The sequence below is a fragment of the Mirounga angustirostris genome, unplaced genomic scaffold, assembly GCF_029215605.1.
Source record: "Mirounga angustirostris isolate CCGP_5_RB_7025 unplaced genomic scaffold, mMirAng1.0.hap1 SCAF_392, whole genome shotgun sequence".
NCBI classification, from domain to species: Eukaryota; Metazoa; Chordata; class Mammalia; order Carnivora; family Phocidae; genus Mirounga; species Mirounga angustirostris.
This window is the reverse complement of record NW_026992100.1, coordinates 1-21,737: the sequence shown is the minus strand read 5'-3', so window position 1 is coordinate 21,737 and position 21,737 is coordinate 1. Positions and strand designations below refer to the sequence as shown.

Here is a 21,737-nt window from a genome sequence, read left to right as displayed (position 1 = left end):
TGAAAGAAGGCAGTCACAGAGGACCACATATTGTGTGATTCCATTGATATGAAATGTCCAAAATAGGCAAATTTATAGAGACAGAGAGTAAGTAGTGGTTCCCTAGGGCTAAGGAGAGTAGGGAAGGGGAACCTAGCATAGGGCGACAGGTAAAAGGTACAGGACTTCTTTACAGGGTAACAAAAATGTTCTAAAATTGATTGTGGTACTCTTCGAATTTGCACATTACGTTCATTTTATCTCAATAAAGCTGTTACCAAAAAAAAAAAAATGTAGCACGTATATAAAATTAATAGAAAACATTTCATTGCTCAAAGCACTGAGTGACTTATTTCCCAAAATTAAATGATTCTGGAGTCCCAAAACTAATTAAAAATTACCTTCTGTTTTAGCATATTAATCTGACTATCCATTTCAATTTGATTGGTTTTTGAATTTCCAGGGAAAGTAAGCTCTCTACCTTCATATTCACTTAACTTTCTCCTTGTCACGTTTAAGAGTTTCTTAAATCTGCGGAAGGTATAGAATGAGTAAGTCAGGTTTTTTAAGAGTAAATATTTAATAATTGTTTAAATAGATAATATGTTCTATCATATAAACAAATCTATAAATTATGATCTCTCATTTGTCCCAATCTCACATTGTTTAAGAACATACTAACTAAATTATAATCTCAGGTAAAAAATATGAAGAAAATTTTTATGACACAACTGGCAGAATTAATACTGTAACTATATTAAGAGTTCTTATACATAAGTTATTAATATTTATTTTCAGTATCTTAATAGAATCATCTATTATTAAATAGTGACTATAAACCAGAGACCAGTATCCAAGGTGAAGAAGAAAAGCATACTTATCCATGAATGTTTTAAAAAGACACAAAAATACATTTTGGTACCCACTAACCACAGTCTACAAGAAGAAAAGAAAATACATACAAAAAACATCAAAGGAGATCACTCACAAAAAAAGAAGAAAGAAAAATCTTTAAAGTCTGAGTTGAGAGGAAAAATGAAGAGACAAAGCTTTAGAAGAAAGGAAATCAGCAAAGAGATAATGTGTGATGGTCTATGAGACTGTTTCAGGAAAGAAGTTACATATCTTGGCTAGGACACTGTTAACAAAGTGAAAGGGTTGCAAAACAATGCAGAGAAAGACAGTTAAATGAGAGAATATCAGAGAACAAATTTGAGTAGTCAGCAAAAAAAAAAAAAAAAAAAAAAAAAACAGAAAGGGAGCCCTGTGGGAGCTACAGACATTGGAAAAAACTTTTTTTTTTTTTAATCTGAGTGGTAAAAGCATGATTGCTAATTTTATTCTTCTTTAAGTCAGACATATATTTTCCTCTGTATATTTTATAATTAAAAAATGCAGAAAGAAAATATAAGCAAGTTGAATCCAAAAAGATGGTGGAGGAGTAGGAGAGCTTAGTTTTGTCTGGTCCGGAACTCACTCGATAGCTATAAAATGATTTTGAACACCTGTGAACTCAACCGGAGATCTAAGAAAAGAATTGCCGCAATTCTACAAATAGAAAAGTGACCACGTTTGGGGAGGGTATGTGTTGTGGTGACCGCTGTGTATTATGTAAGACTGATGAATCACAGATCTGTACCCCTGAAACAAATAATACACTGTATGTTAGTAATAAAAAAAAAAAAGAAAAGCAACCACTTTCTGCAAGTCTTTTTTAACTTTCATTTTTACAATTACATTCTATCCTTTCATTGTATTTAATTTTATTTTTGTATATATATATAAGTTTTTCTTTCTTTACAATTTGGGATGTAGTTTTCTAACAAACAGACCCAAATACATACAGGATCCAGTGTATTTCTCTGTTCTGTTCACCTGATTATATTCTTTTTTCTTTTTTTTTTTTTTTTGGTCTGGGTCTCTTCTAATTTGTTTAGTGTATATTTCACTGGGGTTGTTGTTGCTCTTTTAGTATTTTGTTCACTCATTCATCTATTTTCTGGACAGAATGACAAGATGGAAAAACTCAGCTCAAATAAGAGAACTAGAGGCAGTAAAGACTGCCAAGGACCTAATCAGTATGGACATAAGAGGTCAGAACTAGAGTTCAGAATGACGATGATAAAGATACTAGCTGGGCTTGAAAAAAGTATAGAAGACACTAGAGAATCCCTTTCTGAAGAAATAAAAGAATTAAAATCTAATCAAGTCAATATCAAAAAGGCTATTAATGAGATGCAATCAAATATAGAGGCTCTAAAAAAATAGAGGCTCTAACTGAGAGGATAAATGAGGCAGAAAGGAGAAGTAGTGATATACAAGACAAAATGACAGAGAATAAAGAAGCTGGGGAAAAAGAGAGATAAACGACTGGATCACGAGGTGAAATTTCAAGAGATAAGTGATACCATAAAGCGGAACAATAGTAGAATAATTGGGATCCCAGAAGAAGAGGAAGGGGGGGGTGGCAGAAGGTGTGTTTGAGAGATTAGAGCAGAGAACCTCCCTAATCCGGAGAAGGAAACAGGCATTCATATCCAGGAGGCACAGAAAACCCCCTTCAACATCAATAAAAACAGGTCAACATTTCGATATATAGTAGTGAAGCCTGCAAATTTCAGAGACAAAGAGAAAATCCTGAAAGCAGCTCAGCACAAGAGGTCCTTAACCGACAAGGGTAGAAACATTAGACTGGCAGCAGACCTAACCACAGAGACCTGGCAGGCCAGAAAGGACTGGCATGATATATTCAGGGTGCTAAACGAGAAAAATATGCAGCCAAGAATACTGTATTTATCCAGCAAGGCTGTCATTCAAACTTGAAGGAGAAAGAAAGAGTTTCCAGGACAAACAGAAACTAAAACATTTGTGATCACTAACCCAGCCCTGCAAGAAATATTAAAGGGGATCCTTTACGCAAAGAGAGAGCCCCAAAGTAACACAGACCAGAAAGGAACAGAGACAATATACAGTAACAGTGATATAACAGGTAGTACAATGGCACTAAATTCATATCTATCAATAGTTACCCTGAATGTAAATGGGCCAAATGCCCCAATCAAAAGATGCAGGGTATCAGATTGGATAAAAAAGCAAGACCCATCGATATGCTGTCTGCAAGAGACTCATTTTAGACCCAAGGACACCTCCAGATTGAAAGTGAGGGAGTGGAAAACCATTTATCATGCTAATGGACATCAAAAGAAAGCTGGGGTAGCAATCCTTGTACCAGACAAATTAGATTTTAGACCAAAGACTGTAATAAGAGATGAGGAAGGACACTATCATAATGACTTAAAGGGGTCTATCCAACAAGAAGATCTAACAATTGTAAATATGTGTGCCCCTAACATGGGAGCAGCCAATGACATAAACCAATTAATAATAAAATTAAAGAAACACCTTGATGATGATACAATAATAACAGTGAATGACACACTGGACTGTGGGAAACAGACCTCCACAACAACCACTGGTGCATGTTCGTTCAGACTCCGAGATCTCTGAGAAAACTCGATTTGCTGGGTTAAAAATAAGCCGAAAGGATCAGAGTGAATTGCCCTTGGGACGTGTGTGGTCTGTTCTAAAGTACGCAGCAGAAGATGTTTTGTAGATAGGAAGCCACCTGTAAACAGCACACTGTGCACTCCCCTCTTGGTTCCCTTGCCCTGTAAATAGCACACTGTGCACTCCCCTCTTTGTTCCCTTGTCCTGCTTTAAAGATTCTTATCATACATGCGGGACTAATCCTATGTACATGGAAGAATGTGCCTTACTAAGCCCATGCTGTAAATCATTAGAGATCTATAGCGCTGTAGAAGGTATATAAGATTATGGAAAATAAACCTCGGGACCTTGGGCTGATTGCTCGGGGTCCCCTGTGCCTCGCAAAACTGGCATCTCTTTTCCTCAGTTCCTTCACCGCCCCAGGTCCACGACTCTCTGAGGTCGACACTGGACCAGATGCACTTCACAGATAGATTCAGAGCATTCCAACCTAAAGCCACAGAATACACATTCTTCTCGAGTGCACATGGAACTTTCTCCAGAAGACATCACATACTGGGTCACAAATCAGGTCTCAACCGGTACCAAAAGTAGGGGATCATTCCCTGCAGAGTTTCAGACCACAACGCCTTGAAACTTGAACTCAATCACAAGAGGAAATTCGGAAAGAACTCAAATACATGGAATGTAAGAGCATCCTATTAAAGAATGAATGGGTCAACCAGGAAATTAAAGAAGAATTAAAAGAATTCATGGGAACAAAGGAAAATGAAAACACAACTGTTCAAAACCTTTGGGATGCAGCAAAGGCAGTCCGGGGAGGGAAGTAGAGAGCAACAACAGCCTTTCTCAAGAAACAAGAAAGGTCCTAAATACACAACCTAACCTTACACCTAAAGGAGCTGGAGAAAGAACAGCAAATAAAGCCGAAACCCAGCAGGAGAAGAGAATTAATAACGATCAGAGCAGAAATCAATGAAATAGAAACCAAAAGAATAGTAGAACACAGCAACGAAACTAGGAGGTGGTTCCTTGAAAGAATTAATGGGATCGATAAACCCCTGGCCAGACTTAGCAAAAAGAAAAGAGAAAGGATCCAAATAAATAAAATCATGAATAAAAGAGGAGAGATCACAACCAACACCAAGGAAATACAATTTCAAGAACATATTAGGAATGACTATATGCCAACAAATTAGGCAATCTGGAAGAAATGGATGCATTCCTAGGGAGGTAGAAACTACCAAAACTGAAACAGGAAGAAACAGGAAACCTGAACAGACCCACAACCAGCAAGGAAATTGAAGCAGTAATCAAAAATCTCGCAAGAAACAAAACTCCAGGGCCGGATGGCTTCCCTGGGGAGTTTTAACAAACACTTAAAGAGGAATTAATGCCTATTCCTCTGAAGCTGTTTCAAAAAATAGAAATGGAAGGAAATCTTCCAAACTCTTTCTATGAGGCCAGCATTACCTTGATCCCAAAACCAGACAAAGACCCCACCAAAAAGGAGAATTACAGACCAATATCCCTGATGAACACGGATGCAAAAATTCTCATCAACATACTCGCTAATAGGAGCCAACAGTACATTAAGAGGATTATTCACCCCAACCAAGTGGGACTTATTCCTGGGCTGCAAAGGTGGTTCAACATCCGCAAATCAATCAACGTGATATGCTACGTTAATAAAAGAAAGGACAAGAACTGTATGATTCCTTCAATGGATGCAGAAAAAGCATTTGACAAAGTACAGCATGCTTTCTTGATTAAAACTCTTCATGGGGCGCCTGGGTGGCTCAGTCAGTTAAGCGGCTGCCTTTGGCTCAGGTCATGATCCTGGGGTCTTGGGATCGAGCCCCACGTCCGGCTCCCTAATCAGCAGAAAGCCTGCTTCTCCCTCCCCCTATGCCTGCCGCTCTGTCTACTTGTGCTCTCTCTCTATCTCCCTGTCAAATAAATAAATAAAATCTTTAAAAAAACAAACAAACAAACAACTCTTCACGATGCACGGATAGAGGGCACATACCTCAATACCATAAAAGCCATGTATGAAAAGCCCACGGCAAATATCATTCTCAATGGGGAGAAACTGCGAGCTTTTCCCTGAAGGTCAGGAACACGGCAGGGATGTCCACTCTCACCACTGCTGTCCAACATAATACTAGAAGTCCTAGCCTCAGCAATCAGACAATGAAAAGAAATAAAACGCATGGGAATTGGCAAAGAAGAAGTCAAACTCTCACTCTTCGCAGGTGACATAATACTCTATGTGGAAAACCCAAAAGACTCCACCCCCAAATTGCTAGAACTCATACAGGAATTCAGCAAAGTGGCAGGATATAAAATCAATGCACAGAAATCTGTTGCATTTCTATACACTAACAATGCGACAGAAGAAAGAGAAATTAAGGAGTCAAACCCATTTACAATTGCACCAAAAACCGTAAGATACCTAGGAATCAACCTAACCAAAGAGGCAAAGGATCTGTACTATGAAAACTATAGAACACTCACGAGAGAAATTGAGGAAGACGCAAAGAAATGGAAAAACACTCCATGTTCATGGATTGGAAGAACAAATTTGTTAAAATGTCTATGCTACCACTACCCAGAGCAATCTGTGCATTCAATGCAATCTCTATCAAAATACCATCAACTTGTTTCACAGAGCTGGAACACATCATCCTAAAATTTGTACGGAACCAGGAAAGACCCCGAATAGCCAAAGGAATGTTGAAAAAGAAAACCAAAGCTGGTGGCATCACAATTCCGGACCTCAAGTTCTATGACAAAGCTGTAATCATCAAGATGGTATGATACTGGCACAAAAACAGACACATCGGCCAATGAAACAGAACAGAGAACCCAGAAACGGACCCTCAACTCTATGGTCAACTAATCTTCGACAAAGCAGGTAAGAACAGCCATGGGAAAAAAGACAGTCTCTTCAACAAATGGTGTTGGGAAAAGTGGACAGCCACATGCAGAAGAATGAAACTGGACCATTTTCTTACACCATACACAAAAATGGACTCAAAATGGATGTAAGACCTAAATGTGAGACAGGAACCCATCAAAATCCTGGAGGAGAACATAGGCAGCAACTTCTGTGACCTGGGCCACAGCAACTTCTTGCTAGACACGTCTCCAAAGGCAAGGGAAACAAAGACTTCATCAAGATAAAAAGCTTTTGCACAGCAGAGGAAGCGGTCGACAAAACCAAAAGACGACTGACAGAATGGGAGAAGGTATTTGCAAATGACATGTCAGATAAAGGGCTAGTATGCAAAATCTATATAGAAGAACTTATCAAACTCAGCACCCAAAGAACAAATAATCCAGTCAAGAAACATGGAAGACGTGAACAGACATTTCTCCAAAGAAGACATTCAAATGGTCAACAGACACTTGAAAAAATGCCCAACATCACTTGGCATCAGGGAAATAAATACACATCAAAACCACAATGAGATATCAGCTCACACCTGTTGGAATGGCTAAAATGAACAAGTCAGGAAACAACAGATGTGGCAGGGATGCAGACAACGGGGAACCCTCTTACACTGCTGGTGGGAATGCAAGCTGGGACAGCCACTCTGGAAAACAGTATGGAGGTTCCTCAACAAGTTGAAAATAGAGCTACCCAGCGACCCAGCAATTGCACTACTAAGGATTTACCCCAAAGATACAAATGTAGTGATCCGAAGGGGCACCTGCACCCCAATGTTTATAGCAGCAATGTCCACAATAGCCAAACTGTGGAAAGAGCCCCGATGTCCCTTGACAGATGAATGGATAAAGAAGATGTGTAGATATATACAATGGACTATCACTCAGCCAATAAAAAAAATGAAATCGTGCAATGACGTGGATGGAACTAGAGGGTATTTTGCCAAATATGTCAGTCAGAGAAAGATAATAATCATTTGATTTCACTCCTATGTAGAATTTAAGAAACAAAACAGAGGAGCATAGGGGAAGGGAGGGGAAAATAAAACAAGATGAAATTAGAGTGGGAGACAAATCACAAGAGACTCTTAATCATAGGAAACAAACTGAGGGTTCCTGGAGCATAGGAGGGGAGAAGGATGGGGTAACTGGATGATGGACATTAAGGAGGGCACCTAATGTAATTAGCACTGGGTGTTATATAAGACTGATGAATCACTGAACTCTACCTTGGAAAATAATATACTTTATGTTGGTTAACTGAATTTAAATTTAAAAAATAATATTAAAAAAAAGAAAATATAAGCCAAACCAAGATAACTTTTGATATGATTAAACAGTGACACAGGTTTTTAGATATTAAAATACTTGTTGGAAGGGAAGAACACTATTAAAAGGAAATATTACCAAAGAACAAAGATATCTTGCAGAAACTCTTCAAAATGGACAATGAAAATTACAGTTGTTATTGTTAAAGGAACTATTGTTATTATTTATGTTATTTATATTATGTTATTTATATTATTATATTTATTTTATAATTATATTATTATATAATTATAATATATAATATATTATATATAAATATATTATATAATTTATAATTATATTATTAATATAATATAATTATATTAATATATTTATATTATGTATTTATATTATTATTTAAGGAATCATTAAAGAGTAAGTGTAATATTTTGGCAAGTATTTGTATTTAATAAAGTAAAATTACAGTTAAATCCGTTAATTAATGGTTAAAATTATCTGAAATATTACAGTCTTACCTAGTCATCTCTTTTTCTAATTCACCATTTTTCTTCATTTCTTGATCCAAACTACATTCCAGAGATTGTTTCAACTCAATACATTTCTTTTTTTTTTTTAAGATTTTATTCATTTATTAGACAGAGAGAGAGAGAGAGCACAAGCAGCGGGAGTGGCAGGCAGAGGGAGAAGCAGACTCCTCGCTGAGCAAGGAGCCCGATGCGGAACTCGATCCCAGGACCCTGGGGTCATGACCTGAGCTGAAGGCAGACGCTTAACTGACTGAGCCACCCAGGCGTCCCTCAACTCAATAAATTTCTTTATCTGTCCCTTTTCTTCATCAGACTTTGAAAATAATTTTTAAAGAAAATTATATTTAAAAATCTAGATACTCATTCTTCTCTCATAAAATATTATTTCTCATGAATTCATAAGTAATAACGTGTTTAGAAAGGCTCATATACTACATTTTATACATTTTATAAATTTATAATTTTAAATTTATATAATATAGTTTAAAATTTATAATTTTAAGTTTTATATAATATAGTTTTATAAACCTGATGCCAATAAATACAAATTTCAAATATAAGGACCTTTCTTAAAAACAGCTTAAACTGATTTTACATTTTCATCATTATTTTTTCTAGAATTTAAACTGCCAGAATTTACTTGTTAAATACAGAGGTTCTTACCCATATTAATACTAAGTGTTAATGAAAAATTTAAAAAAGTGGTTATATTTACATTTTAGTTTCTAAACATGCCCTAGAAACATTTTCATCCAAAGCTTAAGATACTCTGGGTTTTGTGAGATCATACCTTTTTAAGATAATCTCTGAAAAATTCCTATGCAGTCCCCATGACAGTTTTGATGATCGTCTGACTTTAGAAACTTTCGATGTTTCTTTGGCCACAAAAAGGACCAGTCAACAGAATGTGCTACTTCCCCTGATAGGTATAGCTGTATAATGAAATTTGCAAGGATGCAGCTTCTGTGACTAAAAGAAACTAGTGGTAGGTGCATCTACCTCATTGTTCCAACCTAGGACTCACAATGCAGTCTTCTCATCTTAAATCATTGGTAGCCTCTCCTATGAAGGAGGGTATAAATGGCATGATAATCCGGTTCTGCTTGGTAAATAGTTATATACTTTGCACTACGTATCAATAAGTTGTAATCCCGGATTGCACATTAATCTTTTCTGAGATTCGATTGCTAAATCTCTGAAAGGCTGATTAACTCAAATTAATGAAAAAAAAAAAAAAAGTTCCTGAACTTGCAGTGAATGCTAGGAGCACTATGTTACTATGTAAGGCCCTGATTGAGCAGTCATTTCCACTTTTTCACTAGCATCTCTTTTCCTTTTCAAAATCCAACAAAGAGAAAAATATATTCCTTTGAGAAAAATGTTTGCATAATGACCTAGTAGTCATTCTTTTTTTTTTTTTTAAAGATTTTATTTATTTATTTGAGAGAGAGAGAATGAGAGAGAGCACATGAGAGTGGGGAGGGTCAGAGGGAGAGGCAGACTCCCCGCGGAGCAGGGAGCCCAATGCGGGACTCGATCCAGGGACTCCAGGATCATGACCTGAGCCGAAGGCAGTCGCTTTAACCAACTGAGCCACCCAGGCGCCCCCTAGTAGTCATTCTTGATGATGACAACAAATTACAAATTTATAATTACAAATCACAACAAATTATCATGAAAGTAATCCATTCTCAAATCTAACTGAAGGGTTTAGATTACAAGAGAAAGTCAGAATTCAAGATCAAATTATGACTCAAAGTTTCAGAATTTTTAAACATACTGAAAAATATTAGTAGGGACTCGGACGTTTGTATGCCAATATTCACAGCAGCATTACTAACAATAGCCAAAAGGTGGGAAAACTCAATTGTCCACTGCCAGATAGATAAATAAAATGTGGCATGTATAAAATATTGCTTATCTTAGACTACCACAATCTTTTTTATTACAATCTTACTATAAAAATTATTACTTTACGAATTCAGTCAACTTCATCTATAAAGAGGAATTATACTACCAGTAGCAAGTAGCAACAATATGAATACAATAAACATTTTTATTAGTGAGAATTTTCATATTATCCAAAATGGTCTTATATACTACTACTAGAGAAATAAAAATTCCTTTTCAGTAGGACAGAAATTAAGAGACTGACTTACCAAACTTGTACTTAACAGGTTTTCCTGAGGTTGTTCAATTTTGCACGCTTGTTTTTTGACTGTAACTTTTAACTTGGCATTTTCAACTTCAAACCTAAAATGAGTATTTTAAAATTTATCTCACACATAAAAATTTAAAAGTACCGTATAATTTCTAAACAAACATCTGTCTTACATAAATTCTTAAAAATTTAAAAAGTAGAAGATTTGGCAATTGTGCCATTTCTCTGGTTGTGTTTTATAGTTAATGTGCAAAACTTAAAGATAATATGCAAAATTTATGCATTTCCAAATAGCGCAAAGCTGAAATTTTTATCCAGCTTAACAATGATGTAATTATATTAACTGATATATTTCTCATTCTACCCTGCTTCTCTGCTTTATAAATACTCAAGTTATTTTCTGTGCTGCTTTAAATTGTACTTTTGCACGTGATCTTTCGACGTCTCAATACATCTTACAGCCTCTGCATGTCGATCTTGTGCTTCTTGCAACTAAAAAAGAAAAAAAAGAAATACTTTTAACTACTGGCAATCTAGTATAAAACCACCATCAGCTGTTTTTGTAAATAAAATTTTAGTGGACACAACCACACTCTCCTCTACATACTGCTTTATGGCTACAGCAGATTTGAACTGCTGCAACAGAGACCTATGGCCTACGAAGCCTAAAATATTTACAGGGAGTCTGCTTCTCTCTATCTCTCCCTTTGCCCTTCCCCACTGTTCCTTCTCTCTCTCAAATAAATAAAATCTTAAAATAAAATATTTACAATCCCCTTACAGAAAAGTTTGCTGACTTCTCTAGTTACTAAAATGTCACATTTTTAATGTTTTTAAATTATATTTTATCAGCTAAATCTACGAATTTATATATGGGTCAAAGGGGGAAAGATAGGAAATTATCTTATGGTAAACATTTCTATTTTTGTATTCGAAGTACCACATCAATTATACTTTTAAATATTCACATATGTGATGACCATGGCTGTTCCAGTGCTTATAAAAGTTAACATGTTGCTTTCAGTGACAACTAGATATTTCATGGAATAGTATGAGAGGCATTATCGTCGTAGGAACCAGAATGCCTGGGGTCTGAATCCCAACTCACTAGGTATTAGCTGTGTGACCTGGAACAAATTACTTAAAATTTCTGTGTCTCAGCTTCTTCTCTATAAAATGAAGATAAAAATAGTATCTACCACACTGGCATGTTGGGAAGATTAATTTAGGAAATTTACATGAACTATTTTTTTTATTTTTATTTTTTAAAGATTGTATTTATTTGACAGAGAGAGAGAGACAGCGAGAGACGGAACACAAGCAGGGGGAGTGGGAGAGGGAGAAGCAGGCTTCCTGTGGAGCAGAGAGCCCAATGCAGCACTTGATCCCAGGACCCTGGGATCATGACCTGAGCCAAAGGCAGACACTTAACGACTGAGCCACCCAGGTGCCCCTATACATGAACTATTTAGAAGGGCATGTGGCACACACCAAATTCTGTCTGCAATTAGCATTATTATTGTTGCTGTAGGTTATGTTCTAATAATATTTCATATTTTAGGCAGATGGTAGGCCAATGAAAGTGGTCTCTTATACAAGTTACACTGAAATCGTTCTTCATACCACTGAAAGTGGCAGCAAATGGGGAGCATGAGGCCCAGAATACATCCTCCATACTTCAAAAAACTTTTACCAATTCCACTAGCTAACAGTACTTTTTTCCACTTATAATAATTTTAACTTACTGCCTCTCTATACTACTCAGTGGACAATCTCATGGACTACAGGGTAAATAGTACCTCCTAGACTGAGTAATAAATATTTACATGACCATCAGAGGCAAGGTAAAGCCACTGACGTGGAAATAATGGACTCTTGCTAAATCAACATTCCCAAATCATTTCATGTTTATATTATCTTAACAACTGTCTCTGTTACACTGCTTTGGCAAGTACTCTGATGAATACATTAAGGCTATGTGATATGGCATATCAGAAAAAACTGTCCCCAGGGGCGCCTGGCTGGCTCAGTGGGAAGAACGTGACTCTTGACTTTGGGCTCATGAGTTCAAGCCCCACGATGGGTGTAGAAATTACATAAGTAAATAAATACACAAACAAACAAACTTTAAAAAAGAAAGGTTAAAAAAAAAAAAAAGAAAGAAAGAAAAGCTGTGCCCGGAGCTTTATAGTTGGTAAAGTAATCTCAGTACTGGCTGCAAAATGAAGAAAGGCAAATTTAGACGGCTCTTCCACAGTGAGGGAGGAGAAACAAGCATTTGAACACTTCTCCTCTGTCAGATTAAATGCTTTCAATTTTACATTTAATTGCTTAAAATACATTTAGAATAAAAGCTTTGTTATGTCAATGCTTTCAATCAGAAATTATTGATACGGTATGAATACTTAATTTTATCCTAAACACTGTTAAGTTAAAATATTTTCAATTTATACAAGGATAGGTACCATGCATATCCCATATTTTCCCCCTTAGATAAATGTGTACGTAGACAAAATTATCTATCATGAAAAAAATAAAACCAATGTAAAATAAAGGACTAAATTGTTCTGCATAGACTAGATGAGACACGTGTGAAGAGATTAAAGTCAGTGGGAATTAGAATAGTCAGAGAGAGCTTCCTGGAGAATGAGAGACTATGAGCCAGGTCTGAATAGTGTAAGATTATGCAAGAGGAAGGGAAACTAAAAGGACAGAAAGGACAGCATGAGTAAAAGGCTGACAGATGGTGAAATCAACCCAATTACCTCAGAGGATAAAATCTGATGGCAGGGAAATAAAAACAGATGTCCAGACAACAATTAAATCAATGTTCAGAGCAGCATTATTAATGGCCATAAAGTGGGAAACAACCCAAAGGTGCATCAAATGATGAATGAACAAGGGTTTTGGCCCACAATGGAGTACTGTTGGACAATTAAAAAAAAAAATGAAGCACTGATATATGCTATAACACAGATGAACCCTGAAAACATTAAGTGAAAGAAGCTAGTCACAAAGGACCACACACTGTGTGACCCCCCTTTATATGAAATATTCAGAATAGGCAACTCTATAGAGGGTGGAAGTAGACTGGTGGTTGCCTGAGGCTGGGGGCTCAAGGGCTAAGGGTTTCTTTTCAGGGTGATGAAAATGTTCTACTTGATGGCAGTGATAGTTGCACAACTCTATGAATATGATCAGAAACACTGAACTATACATGTTAACTGGGTGAATTGTATGGTATGGGCATTATATCTCAATAAAGTTTTTAAAAAATCCAATGGGGGCGCCTGGGTGGCTCAGTCATTAAGCGGCTGCCTTCGGCTCAGGTCATGGTCCCAGGGTCCTGGGATCAAGCCCCACATCAGGCTCCTTGCTTGGCGGGAAGCCTGCTTCTCCCTCGCCCACTCCCCCTGCTTGTGTTCCCTCTCTCACTGTGTCTCTCTCTGTCAAATAAAATCTTAAAAACAAAACAACAAAAAAACAACGGCAGGACCCATTCTTAATTTCTTAATTCTCTCTTTTGGGTGTATATACCACACATGATCTGAATATTTCTATGCATTTACAATATATCTAAAAGGAAAAGAAAATGAAGGAAACACCTAAGTTCAACTGGTTTGTAAAATGACTTTTCTGTACAAGTTATCCTAAATTCAGTACAGATTCTGTATCCGTTCATAAAAGTGAACATGAGAAATAAGACCATTGTCTGAAACATTCCATTAAAGATTATCTTCTGATTTTGTATGGCTCACCTCATCATGGTAACAGAGATATCATTAAAAAACATTGCACCTGGGTGGCTCAGTTGGTTAAACATCCAACCCATGATTTCAGCTCAGGATCATGGAATCGAGCTGGCGTGGGGCTCTGTACTGGGCAGGGAGTCTGCTTGAGATTCTCTCCCTCTCCCTCTGCCTCTCCCCCAACTCATGTGTGTGCATGCGCACACGCTCTCGCTCTCTCTCAAATACTACATAAATCTTTAAAAAAATTGTACAATAGGAAAAAAAAGTCCCTCAATTTCTGTGAGGAATGATGAATCAGTTTCAACTTTCCTAAGGGTAAATACTGTAAGAAAAAAAAATGTATAACACAAATAGCAGAATGAAAGTCAAAGTTTAAGAAATAAGTGCATTGTGAAGATACTAAAATTACACTAAATTATAATGACAATACAAAAGAAAATGGTTCATAGAAATTAGCATCCTAAAACACTTTGTATTAACCTGCTACAGATTAACTGTTGACATGCTACATTTAATACATACCTGACTTCTGATTTGACCTAATTTCTTCCTCAAATCCTGTGTCTCATCTTCTAAATTAATACGGCAATGTGATGTAACCTCCAGCGAAGCCTCTGACATAGACTGTTTTTTTTAGGGCATCAGCCAGTTCTAGTTGAAGGTGTCTCACAGCTACCTAATAAGACGTTTCTGCTACTGATTTTATAAATTATCTTACTATTAAGTTATATTAATAATATATAACTCTAACATATGTACTTCGAAAAATATCACAACATATAGGTGTTATCCTCCTGCCTAGTCAGTGTTATGTTACTTAGATAATTAATTCAGCCCCACTCTCCATTCCTTGTTGATGAATCTGCAAAGCTTCCCACCCTACTGAAGTCTCAAAAAGAAATGGGTATATAGGTGGGCCTAGCAGTGGTAAATTCTACATGATGCCATGGTTTCCCTCTTTTTTATTAGAGGCTTAAATTAATGTCAAACTTCCTCACGTATTCAATCCTCTGCTCAAATCCTTCCAATACATTACTATCTCAGAACAAGAGTGAAGTCATGCTAATGGGCTTCAAGGCCCTAGATAACCTGGCTTTCACCTCCCTCCCTGGCCTCCATTCCTGCTACAGTACAAGAATCCTGCCACCCCTCATTAGTCTGAAAATGGAGATCCAATGCCAAATTAAAATATTACAGATACAATTCTCTTTGTATTGGACAAACTTATGCCCAAATGATAGTCATTGAGCTTTGAAATAAGCAAATTATTTGTAAAATTGCCTTAAAAAATTATAAATAGCAGTGGGAAGATTAAATCAAACAGTTTTGCTAAAGCTCTCCACAGTTGTCCCAAATTACGATTTAATGAAAAGTGCCTGCAAAGGGTTAAAAGGTCATAAGACACATGATTTCAGACTAAAAATTCAAATTTATATAAATAAAAATAAAATTATTTCAACCTAAAATGTATAAAAAGCTACCAAAGGAAAAGTACTGAGATACAGTGTCTACACTTCAGTTCATGTGGGAAATCTGGAGTAAACCGTCAAGTGAATCCACTTAATTGAATCTCAATTTCAACATGCTCATTGCAGGTATGAACATTTCCATTTGTCTGTTCATCATGATATTAAAATGTGGTAACAAAGATTAAAATTATTATTTTGCAGTATAAGACTAAATTATTAGTATCAGCCTACTATTAACAATTTATAACTTAACCTCTTAAACTTTCAAAGATGACACAACAATTTTATTCAAATTAAAGCCCCTCTCAAGTCTAGTTTTTATTTGCTGGATCCAAGTTATGCTGAATCATAGTCTATATATTTTTTATATTCAAGTAGATTCAAAATTCAGCCATAATCATTCAGGTCATGATCTCGGGGGCATGAGGTGGAGTTCTCTGATGTGGAGACCTCTTGGGATTCTCTCTCTCTCCCCCTCTGACCCACTCCCATTCATGTGCAGGTGCACTGTTTCTCTCTAAAAATAATAATAATAATAAAATTCTACTTTGAATTTTCTCTTAGAAAGCTTGAAAAATATTTATCTTTCTGGATACTAACTTCTCTTTCTACTTTCTCCTTTTCATACTGATACATTCTTCCTTTTAAAAGATTACATTAATTGATTAGCTCTCTATTGCTTGCTTCCAGCAAAAGACTGTGTTTTTCACTTTCAGCTTGAAGTTTTTCTATGATACCCTGAAACTGGTCTTGGATATTAATTAGTACATTTTCTTTACTGGCAGCTTTGTTGTGAGCATCATCTAGTTGCTGATGAAGCAGCATATTTTCACTTTGTAGTTGAGATAATCTCTCCACTAAGGATTCCTGCTTTCCAATGTATTTATTCACTTGATCTTGTTCATTTTGATACATGTGTTCCATTTCCTTTTTCTGACACTGTGTTTGACTTAGGTCTCTCTGTACACATTCTAGAACCAAAGTCTTTTCCCTGAGAGCATCTCTTGTGTGATGGAGCTCAATTTCTAAACTATTGAATTTACTTTCAGCTTTAGAAAGGTTTTGAGAAAGAAGCTCATTGTTTTCTTTTAGGTTAGACACATCAAAATTCAGTTTGTCCTGCAGACGAAACCATTCATCTTTTGTTCTCTGGAAAGCAAGTTCTAGGTCTCTTTTTGATGCCTGACTTTGATCATAATCCTCTAGAGCAGTAGCTAGTCTAGCTCGATATGATCCAACTTGTGTGTCCAGTCTTTCTTTGTTTTGCTTTTCATTCTCCAGTTTAGACTTTAGCATTGTATTCTCAGTGGTCAGGGCATTAATCTGTCCACTATATTCTAATATTGTTTTTGTTAATGTTTCCTCATTCAGTTTTATGGTCTTTAGAAGACTGACATTCTTTTCTTTTATAATTTCAATGTCTTCACAATATTTACTTTCCATTCCCTGGTTCTTATTGTTTATTGTGTCTATTTCTAGTCTTAGCATGGTAATTTCATCCTGCCACATGTGGGTTTTAGGCAACAGATCTTTTTCTTCTTTATGACTATTAGACATCTTAGTAAAACAAAGGAGACTTTTAGCTGGAACTCAATAAAATGACATTATCCTGATTTTCTCTGAAATTAAAGAATAACCTATGTTTATACAATGAACAGATTGCAGTAAGTGGATATCCCAACTGGAAAAAAATAAAGTGGGGTCCAAACCTCAAACTTGATACAAGCATAAATTCCCAAAGTTTCAAAAATTTAATTGAAGACAGTGAATGCATGAAAGGAGAAAAGAAATCAAGACACAATTTTTAAGAATCTCAGACCTGCAAAGGTCTTTCTCTGATTTACAACAAACCCAGAAAGCCTGACATAAAAGATTAATAAATCTGATTACACTAAAAATTGAATTTACAGTCTCATATCTAACACAGCTACCCCACGATAAAATCCAGAGCTCTGCCTTTATTTTGACAGATTCAATTTCCTAAAATTCTTTTTTCCTGACAATATTCCATACAAATTCTACTTTTCTAACATTTCTATAGTCACGTATAAGAATTACATCTACTGATAACTGACAAATCTAGGCACTGTACTATAAACACTTCGACCGACATCAGTGAACTTTTTAGTATCACAAATCTAGAATGGAGAGGTTTAAAACATTAAGCGAGCTACAGGACTTTCCCCAGGTCTTCTTACTCCACTACTAGTCTCTTACACCAAACCGCAGCTCTTCTCTAGTGTAAATCATACATACAAAAGAAGCCTTATATTTCAAAATACTGATGGTAAATAATGTAAAATTTATACAACTGTTAGAAAAATCATGAGATTATTTGCTGATGCAATAAATTTTATTTCCTCTTCATGATGTTTTAAATAGTGGAAAATACATGGAGCTATTTTATTAGGAATAAAACACTCATCAATAAATTATCATTAGCATATAATTGTTTTAAAAGTGCCTTGTAATGAAATAGGATATTACTTGGAGCAAATTGCTACTTTTCTCAAAAGTAGAGACTAAATCCAAAAGAAAGTCTCTCAACAGGCTACACTCTTCTCCTGTTCATCAGTGGCAGTGTTAAGCTAACTTCTCTTTCAATACAGAGGTGATGAAGTAACTGCCAAAAATTGAAACATATGTTGTTAGTAGCAATAGTTTTGAGCATATGGAAAGCTCAACAATTCTTATGGAAAGTAATAAAAGCCTCTCCTTTGGATGAGGACATGATGAATGTCACTATTTGACTCTTGCAGACAAACGCATTTAAATTAAGGATATTACTTTATCCACTGGACCAAAAATGTCACCACCCCCTATGGCCCCCAAATACACACACACACATACACACACACACATATATATGCTTTAAAATCCTCTATGCTTTCCATGATCTACAGTGTTGGTTTTTAAAATATATATATGCTACATGGAGAAAAAATAATAATTTATACATATAAATACATACACACATGTACTTAAAAATAACTAAAGAAAATACCCCAGAATTCATTCTGTTATTACCCACTTCTATCTCCTTTTGTTTGCAAAGGTGATTCTTTAGAATTCCATCTTGTACTCTGGCATTCTGTTCTCGAGAAAGTTGTAACTTAGCGTCATTTCGCTCTTCTACAACCTAGAAACATATTTTCATTAGGATTTTGGCTCACACCATTAAAAAAAAAAGTCAGGGACGCCTAGGTGGCTCAGTAAGTTAAGCGGCTGCCTTCAGCTCAGGTCATGATCCCAGGTCCTGGGATCGAGACCCACATTGGGCTCCCTGCTTGGTGGAGAGTCTGCTTCTCCCTCTCCCTCTCCCTGCCTCTCTGCCTACTTGTGCTCTCTCTCTGTCTGCCAAATAAATAAATCTTTAAAAAAAAAATCAAAATCTTAAGAGAACTTAAAAATAATGTTCAAAAGAAGTAGCCTTTTTAAATACAAGGATTTTATCCTGAATGAATAACTCAAATTTTAATTTAAATGACAGCTAAATTTGTCATAAGGTAAAAATACAAGAAGATATAGTATGTGAAAGTAAAATTTCTTTACAAAACATTTAACTAGTTCCATCATAGTCTCAAGGCGATTGAGCCTGTACTTTAACATAAAAAATTCAAAACTGGGGTGCCTGGGTGGCTCAGTTGGTTAAGTGTCCTACCCTTGGTTTTGGCTCGGGTCATGGTCTCAGGGTTGTAAGATCCAATCCTGAGTCGGGCTCTTCATTCAGCACAGAGTCTGCTTGAGATTCTTTTCCCTCCCTCTCCCTCCCCCTTTACTCCTTCCCTTGCTCATGCTCTCTCTCTAAAAATAAATAAAATCTTAAAAAAAAAAAGCCAACATTCACATTTATCTCAATTTACCCTCTATCCCTTCATTCAGAAAATATATAGAGAGCATATATGAGAGGCCAAGAATTCCAATAAGTTAATAATTTTAGCTAAAAATATTATACTTCCTATTAGGATAAAATTAAATTTTTTATCTATTTTATACCTAAATAATATACATTAAATCAAGGGTATATTATAAATAATACTGATGGAAATATGCAATTTTTATCAAAGATTTACCTGATCCAAATTATTTCTCACAGTCCTCAATTCCGCACCTACTGTTGCAAGACGAAGTTCAAGTTGTTGTTTCATTTCAACTTCTTTATTATACGGCTCTTCTTTTTCTCTGAATTGCTCCCTCATTTTTTCATATAATTTATCAGCATTTCTTCTTTTTTCTTCTTCTTGTGTGAAGGTAAATCTGCAAATAAATGTGCTTATTTTAAAATGTTTTGAAAGCAATAAAAAGTTCATTTTATGATCTGGTTCCACATATGTTGGTTTATTAGCCAAATGAAATTTCTATGTTCTCAATTTTTTTCCTTTCTCGGGCTCATGTTTACTTTCTCACTTCAATCTCTTCCAAAAAATATATATAGTTGAAAAGAAGCAATGAGAAAGCATTATGCAGCTTAGTAATAAGTTTTAGTACTAACTCTGGTAGATATTGTAGAGAAAGGAATTTTGAAATTTTTCAAGAAAGCTAGAATTAAAATTATCATTTTCTCCATATAGTCATAATTACTCCTCCATTAGAACAGATAATTTAGTTACTAAATAAAAAGAGAAGTTGCTCTTTATAAGAAAGTTTATAAATTCACTAGAAGTAAATTTCTACTTCACAAAACATCACAGGTACCTCCAAAAATAATTTGCAGTATAAGACAGCATCTGCAGATGTCATTTACACAACATACACCTGTAGATTACGGTGATCCAGGACTAGGTTGGGGAGTCTAATATCTATACATTTTATATAGATAGCCCTATACATTTTATGTTTCTTCTTCTGCAATATTCTCAATTTACCCTGTTGATTATTATTCATTTTACTTTTTTTAAAGATTTTATTTATTTATTTGACAGAGAGAGAGCACAAGCAGAGGGAGCAGCAGGCAGAGGGAGAGGGAGAAGTAGGCTCCCCACCGAGCAGAGATCTGGAAATGGGGCTTGATCCCAGGACCCTGGGATCATGACCTGAGCCGAAGGCAGACCCTTAACCAACTGAGCCACCCAGGCGCCCCTATTATCCATTTTATAAATCATTTGAAAACCCCTTTTAGAACACAGGATCCATATTAATTAAGGAAACAATAAAGAGTTATATGTGCTTACAGCATAGACTTTTGGATTAATTTTATAAGAGAGATTTTGAAAAAACTTAGCAGTAATCATTTTCCATTTTACTTTTTAATCGCTGCATATGTTTAAAACTGAATAAATTTTTAAAATTTTTCCTATCTTGAGATAAATGGCCATTTCATACTCTGTTGATGGGCATATAAATTAATATAAACTTCCCAGAGAACAATTTAAAAATAGAATCAAAGACCTCCTTTAAAAATTTTTATACTTTAAACAAACAATACTATATTGAAGAATTTATTCCAAGTAAGTAACCAGAATTTTAGAAACAGATTTATATAAAAGACATTCCTTACAACACTTAGAGAAAAATGGAAAATAACCAAAATGCAATTTGTTAAATAATGAGGATTCCATATGGTGTACTTCTATATGGTCATTAAAATTATGATTTGGAATATACATTAAATTATCAGTAGAAGTATTCACTGTCAAGAACTTGCTGAATTATTTTGAAGAATCTCATACGTCACACTACTAAAGACGTTTTCTTTCCTATAAAAATTCCAGAAGGTAAGTTAGCAATTATCAAACTTCTCCTACACATCTGTAGTACAAAAGTAAAGAGTTCAAGGGGCACCTGGCTGGCTCAGTTGGTAGAGCATGCGACTCTTGACCTCACAGCTGTGAGTTCAAGCCCCACATTGGCTGTGGAGCCTCTTAAAAAAAAAAAAAGGTAAATAGTTCAAATATTTCCTTGAAACCAAGATGTCATACCTCAAACTGCCGAGTTCTTGTTCCCATTTCACTTTTTGATGCTCCAACTGCAATTTCAATTCTTTTGTTTCTGATAGCTCCTTTTGTAGTCCATTAACTTTATTTTGCATTTCTTTATTTTTTCTTTTAAGTTGTTTACACTGATTTTTAAGTTCTAATTTTTGATATGAAAGAATCGCATCCTAGATTTTTAGTAAAGTAGT

At 35.6% G+C, this 21,737-nt stretch overlaps 1 protein-coding gene across 3 annotated transcripts; it reads right to left on the bottom strand.

The window, feature by feature from the left end:
- Positions 1-283: 283 nt before the first annotated feature.
- LOC123842621 (ankyrin repeat domain-containing protein 26-like) lies at positions 284-21,730 on the bottom strand. Of its 3 annotated transcripts, XM_064584000.1 has the most exons (6): positions 21,535-21,730; positions 19,690-19,873; positions 18,648-18,755; positions 10,817-10,887; positions 10,394-10,487; positions 284-510 (listed from the first exon to the last, which is right to left on the bottom strand). In XM_064584000.1, exons 1-6 carry the CDS (start codon positions 21,642-21,644, stop codon positions 505-507), a joined length of 573 nt encoding a protein of 190 aa, XP_064440070.1. In that variant the 5' UTR covers positions 21,645-21,730; the 3' UTR covers positions 284-504. The 3 variants fall into 3 exon arrangements, with proteins under 3 accessions (XP_064440070.1, XP_064440069.1, XP_064440068.1); XM_064583999.1 differs by lacking the exon at positions 284-510 and having other exon boundaries at positions 8,796-10,487; XM_064583998.1 differs by lacking the exons at positions 284-510; positions 10,394-10,487; positions 10,817-10,887; positions 21,535-21,730 and having other exon boundaries at positions 12,819-18,755; positions 19,690-19,731.
- Positions 21,731-21,737: the final 7 nt, after the last annotated feature.

Excerpts from the sequence above, each read along its gene's own strand:
- LOC123842621 (XM_064583998.1), bottom strand. The coding sequence starts at position 17,173 with ATGTCTAATAGTCATAAAGAAGAAAAAGATCTGTTGCCTAAAACCCAC.